Raw genomic sequence first — 6597 nt, 5'->3', positions numbered from 1 at the left:
ATTTTTTTCATTTCTTCAAATAATCTCATTGGGATTATGATAGGCATTTCATTGAACCTGAAGTTGCTTGTGGTAGTATTGACATCTTAATAATATTAAGTTTTCCAATTCATGAACACAGGGTGCATTTCTATTTATTTGTCTCTTCCTCAATTTCTTTCAGCAACGTTGTGTGATTTTCAGTGCACATACGTTTTGCCTTTCTTGTTAAATTTATTTCTAAGTATTTTATTCTCTTTGATGATATTGTAAATGTAATTGTTTTCTTATACTCTTCTTAGGATTATACATTATTAGTATATGGAAATACAACTGATTTTGTATCTTGCAACATTGCTGAACTTGTTAGTTCTAACAGATTTTTGTTTGTGGTCAGTTTAGAATGGAAACCTTCCCCCCATATACCACCACTTCCACATCTTTTTCCCTTTTCCTATCCTTTCAGCACAGTTACATCACTATTTGGGTCTTGGGTGGCAAGGTTGACGGCACTGTTTCATCTTCCAGTATATATTGCTAAAGTACAAAGATATAAATTATAGTAAATTCAAATGATAATTTAGTTACTATTTCTATATATAGTTCTTGTCATTATTATGACTATTTACTCTGTCAAGGCACTTTTCAGGCCATAAATTTATCAGCAATATTGACTATTTTCAGAAAATGTTTTCAAGAACACATTTAGAATTTTCAAGAAAATCTCTTTCAATAAAATATTTCTCATTTACATTTCTGTGTTCTGTTTATGGTGTCTGAATATGGTGGGTCATATACATCAATTCTGAAAAATGTTTCCTTGATGATGTTAACTCCATTATTATTTTGCTATATGCATTTCTAGGAATAACAAGCATACACTGATTTCCCCACATTAATTCTCTAATTCTCCAAATCTTTCAAAATGGCAATCTCTTTATTTCTTGCTGTTGTTTTCTTTTAATTCTGGTGGATTTTTTCACTTTGTCTTTCAAACTTTCACTTACTGATTTTATCAATTATATATTTTTTTAATTTGGAAATCCCTTTCTTATTATCTGACACGTTTTAAATAAATCTAATAATGTAATGTGGCATAATAATATTTCATACTTCTTTGAAGATATGAATTCTAATTTTTAAAAATGTATTCTCTTTCTGCATTTTCCCAACCACGTATAACTCCCTTTATATTTGCACAGAGTGTGTGTGAATGCATATGTGTTTGTGTGTGTATGTGTGCAAGTTTGTGCATCTTCCTCTTTCATGTTGGAAACTTCCTTAAAAGTCTGGTAACATTGGTCTCTAAAATAATATTTAAGACTAAGACATCACATCCTGTGTGGAGCTTGTTCACTTACGACGTCTCTGGAGGAAAATCTCCTCCTACCTCCGTGAAGATTCTCAGGGTGCCATGTCCTATTTTCCGTTTAAGTAACTGACCATTTCTCTATCCCAATTCCTTCTTTCAAAGAGTCCTGAAATATTTCATTTCTCATTGTGTCTTTTGTTCACCTGTCTTTTAATTTGTAACATATCTATTTCTTTATCATCATAATAATTGGGTTTTAAGAGGGAGATGTGATAAATATATGCTCCTAAATTCGCACACTTATCTAGAACTAAATATAATTTTACTTATTTATTTTTAATTTTTTAATTAATTTATTTTATTGCAGTAACACTGGATTATAACATTATATAGCTTTCAGATGTACATCATAATATATTTCAAATTCTGTGTAGATTACATCATGTTCACCACCCAAAAACTAATTATAGTCCATCACCACACATGTGAGCCTATTCACCCCTTTTGCCCTCCCCATCTCCCACTTCCCCTATGGTAACCACCAATCTAATCTCTGTTGTTATGTGTTTGTTTGTCATTGTTTTTACCTTCTTATGAGTGAGATCATATGGTATTTGACTACCTTCCTCTGACTTATTTCATTTAGCCTAACACCCTCAAGGTCGATCCATGCGGTCACAAATGGTCGGATTTCAACATTTCTTATGGCTGAGTAGTATTCCACTGTGTATATATACCACATCTTCTTTATCCATTTGTCCCTTGGTGGGCATCTATGTTGCTTCCAAGTCTTGGCTATTGTGTATAATGCTGCAATGAACATAAGGGTGCAAGTATCTTTATGCATTTGTGTTTTCAAGTTCTTTGGATAAATACTCAGCAGTGGGATAGCTGAATCATATGGTAGATCTATCCCTAATTTTCTGAAGATACTCCATACGCTTTCCATAGTGGCTGCACCAGTTTGCACTCCCACCAGCAGTGAACAAGGGTTCCCTTCTCTCCACATCCTCTCCAACAATTGATGTTTCCTGTCTTGTTACTTATAACCATTCTGACTGGAGTGAGGTGATACCTCATTGTAGATTTGATTTGCATTTCCCTGATAGCTAATGATGTTGAGCATTTTTTCATATGCTTGTTGGTCATCCATATACCTTCTTCAGAGAAATGTCTGTTCAGATCTTTTGCTCATTTTTTAATTGGGTTGTTGGGGATTTTTTTCTTTGAGACATATGAGTTCTTTGTATATTTTGGATATTAACCCCTTATCTTATATATGGTTTGCAAATATCTTCTCCCAATTGTCAAGTTGTCTTTTCATTTTGTTGATGGTTTCCTTTGCTGTGCAGAAGTTTTTAGTTTGATGTAGTCCCATTTGTTCATTTTTTCTTGTTTCCCTTGCCCAGTCAGACATGGTACTTTAAATATGCTGCTAAGACTGATGTCAAAGAGTATATTGTCTATGTTTTCTTTCAGAAGTTTCATGGTTTCAGGTCTTACATTCAAGTCTTTAATCCATTTGAGTTGATTTTTGTGCTTGGTGTAAGATAATGATCTACTTTCATTCTTTTGCATATGGCTGCCCAGTTTTCCCAACACCATTTATTGAAGAGACTTTCCTTTCTCCACTATATGTTCCATAAATGTGTGAGTTTACTTCTGGGCTCTCAATTCTGTTCCATTGATCTGTGTGTCTGTTTTTGTGCCAGTACCATGCTGTTTTGGTTACTATGGCTTTGTAGTATATTTTGAAATCAGGGAGTGTGCTACCTCGAGCTTTGTTCTTTTTTTTATCAGGAATCCTTTGGCTATTCGGGATCTTTTCTTGCTTTAATACAAAAAAAAAGGAAAAAATGAATAAGACAGTGCCATAAAGCAATGTATAAAGTTATATACATGCTAGAGAAGCAGAGACAGGAAACATGCTATTTGGAAGCGCTTGAGCAGAGTTACGAAAGCTAAAATGAGCATGTATATAGATGTGCAAGTAAAGAGTCTTCTTTAACTGCAGCATTCAGAAGCTAGAAGAGGATGACTTTGTGTAAGTGGAACTTGACAATGAGGATTCATGCAATATTTCAGAACAGATGAACCAAATGATAATACCTGATTTCAGGAAATCTTGATTTGACATTATTGTGTACAGAAGACTTAAGAAAGAAATAAAGCTCCTCAACATGAGCTGATAGGCTACACCAATTGTAGAGGTAAGTTTTAGGTAAAAATATGAAAAAAAATCTCTGAAGAGTGATAAACATTTATTGATACTAGAACTCTACAATATATAGGTTTACATAAATTTTCTATGGATGCATTTTGAATATAACATCTGATTTTAATGATATCTAAGTTTGTGAAGGGCAGTAAAACATACTTATCCTAATGAAGTCAAAATAGAAATCTTGTTTGTTAAATAATTCAAATGGTTTCTTAGAAAATGCTTTGGACACAAATGTTTGCATATTCACATTTTAATCTCTGGATCGGAAAATAAGGTTTATTTCTCCCAAAATAGATAAGTTCAGTTCTTCATTTAAGAGCTGTAAAATTTTAAATAATACACAGTATAACTAAAATAATAAGTTAAAAAGAACTTATAATTTTATACTTAACCACTTACTTTTGTGTCGAACTGTAGGAAAAATCATATTAATGCCCCATGGAAAATTCTAATCAAACATTAACTGATTTTATTTTATTGGGGTTGTTTCCACCATCAAACGTTGGCCTGTTCTTCTTCATTCTCATTGTTCTCATTTTCCTAATGGCTCTGTTTGGCAACCTGTCCATGATCCTTCTCATCTTCCTGGACACTCATCTCCACACACCCATGTATTTTTTACTTAGTCAGCTCTCCATCACTGACTTGAATTACATCTCCACCATTGTCCCAAAAATGGTTTCTAATTTTCTCTTTGGAAACAAATCTATCTCCTTCATTGGATGTGCGGTTCAGAGCTTCTTTTTCTTGACTTTAGGAGGTGCAGAAGCACTGCTCTTGACATCTATGGCTTATGATCGCTATGTGGCTATTTGCTTTCCTCTCCAATATCCCATTCATATGAGCAAAAGAGTGTGTGTGCTGATGATAACAGGATCTTGGATAATGGGCTCTATCAACTCCTGTGCCCACACTGTATATGCCCTCCAAATCTCCTACTGTCAATCCAGGGCCATCAACCATTTCTTCTGCGACGTCCCAGCCATGTTGACTCTGGCCTGCATGGATACCTGGGTCTATGAGTACACAGTGTTTGTGAGTACCGCCCTCTTCCTTGTGTTGCCTTTCATTGGCATTGCATGCTCCTATGGCCAGGTTCTCCTTGCTGTCTACCACATGCACTCAGCAGAAGGGAAGAAGAAGGCCTATTCCACCTGCACCACCCACCTCACTGTGGTGACTTTCTATTATGCTCCATTTGCTTACACTTATCTACATCCAAGATCCCTCAGATCTCCAACAGAGGACAAGGTTCTGGCTGTCTTCTACACCATCCTGACCCCAATGCTCAACCCCATCATCTACAGCCTGAGAAACAAGGAGGTGATGGGGGCTCTAAGAAGAATGATTCAGAGAAGGTAGACAGAGCTTTTTGCATGTGTACCCAGGACTTGGATATAAGTTCATTCATAAGTGTACAGTAATTAAAATATTATTTTATGCTTAGAGTGCAAGAACTAAAATTAACCTAGAGAAGAATAAAATCACTTAGGTCTAGACAAAATTATCTTGTAAATATACATACATATGAATATATGTAGAGATATGTGAAACTCTAAGCTTCATCCTTTTTTCTTCATGGTGTTTTTCCCATCAATTTCAATTTAACTTTCAAATTCATTTATTTTTTACTGACATGATGTTGATGATAATCATTGTCATGTAGAAAGGAAAATAGAAACTAACTGAAGTTGTCATTCAGCATGGCAGTTCTAGTATTTTCAAATGTATCTAAAAGAAAAGCTAATGTTTCCTGAATGTCAGGATTTAATTGAAATTCAGAAGAATTCTTGTTATTCTCATAGTAGACCCATAATTTACCTGTACCAGTTACTCTTTCTTTTAATTTAGAGAAACTTATCATTACAGGTATTTAGCTGAGACTTCAAGATTTCATCAGGGATTCAGAATTCCTTATACCACTCTGAATGGAATATGACAGGTTTATGTCTCTGTTAGGGTGATGAATGCTAAGGAAGTCATTTAATTTCAGGTATACCTCAGGGTCAAGAATAAAAACTTGGAGGTGCTAACAGAGGTCAGGGAAATTGTGAAGCTAATTATAAAATGAGTGGGTCAAAGGGTTAGTAAAATTAGTGGGAATTAATTAGTCAAGGACATTCCCACACCCATCCCTGACATTCTGCACATGCTAAGTACATCCTAAGGAATGTAAAGAGCAAATTCAACTGAATAAAATTTAAGGGTTATATCAGTTTTATTGAATGAATCAGGCAGCATCCTGTCTAACAAACAGAAAGGAGTTGTGAAGAGCTTTACAAAATGAAAACACTCTTACAGGCAGACGGAAGTGGGACGAGAAAGTTATTCTTGAGAAGAGTTGACTGTTTCAGGCAAGGCCACTTTCCCCTGGAGGATGGCAGGCGTCCAGTAGGTGGGTTACTTCACTGGTGCTGACCAGATAATTCCGGATTGACTGGTTTGAGACTCTACCCCTGAAGAAGTTTGAAACTGTAATTGAGTTAGGTCTTAAGTCTCCGTTTAGCGATTTGGGCTTAGCACAAGGGACTCCATTCTGGATCTGTTCTCTCATATTTAACAGTAGCCACTGCTACTCTTAGCATCAGATGATATTTCTCAGATGAGATTGTATTCTCCACTACTGCATCTCATAGTTCTACTGAAATATGTTGAGAGAAGCCAACATCTATGGACCAATTTTAGTCATTGATATTATGGCTCAGTCACTAAGATAAATAGATCCTACCATTACATCCAATAAAAATCCATCAGCTCAAGTAATCTTCCTGGGTGAAGTGCTGTCACTGCCCACCAGTGATAAGTGCAGAAATACTCTTTACCCTCTCAAGTGTGGCAGGGAGGGGGAGGGTCATCTTCCACAGAATTTCAAGGGCACAGAGCAAAATGAAAATATGAGGCCTCTTGTTCCAAAAGCAGGAAAGACTGCCATTATTGGTGCTAAAATATAAAATGTTTCCCTTCAAAACTCGTTTATTAGCTGTAAAATGAAATATAAATTACAAACAATATTGTCTCATAATTTCATATATAATAAATAGTAATACTTTATTATGTAATGTTTATATTGATCATAAGGTTT

At 35.2% G+C, this 6597-nt stretch overlaps 1 protein-coding gene across 1 annotated transcript; it reads left to right on the top strand.

Annotated features, from left to right (window-relative positions):
* Positions 1-3953: 3953 nt before the first annotated feature.
* Positions 3954-4877, top strand: LOC124244573 (olfactory receptor 2L5). The gene has a single exon (XM_046671188.1). The coding sequence runs from the start codon at positions 3954-3956 to the stop codon at positions 4875-4877; it is 924 nt and encodes a 307-aa protein (XP_046527144.1).
* Positions 4878-6597: the final 1720 nt, after the last annotated feature.

Source organism: Equus quagga, chromosome 9 (assembly GCF_021613505.1).
Source record: "Equus quagga isolate Etosha38 chromosome 9, UCLA_HA_Equagga_1.0, whole genome shotgun sequence".
Lineage (NCBI taxonomy): Eukaryota > Metazoa > Chordata > Mammalia > Perissodactyla > Equidae > Equus > Equus quagga.
The sequence above is the reverse complement of the archived record's forward strand: the minus strand, read 5'-3'. Positions and strand labels throughout refer to the sequence as shown.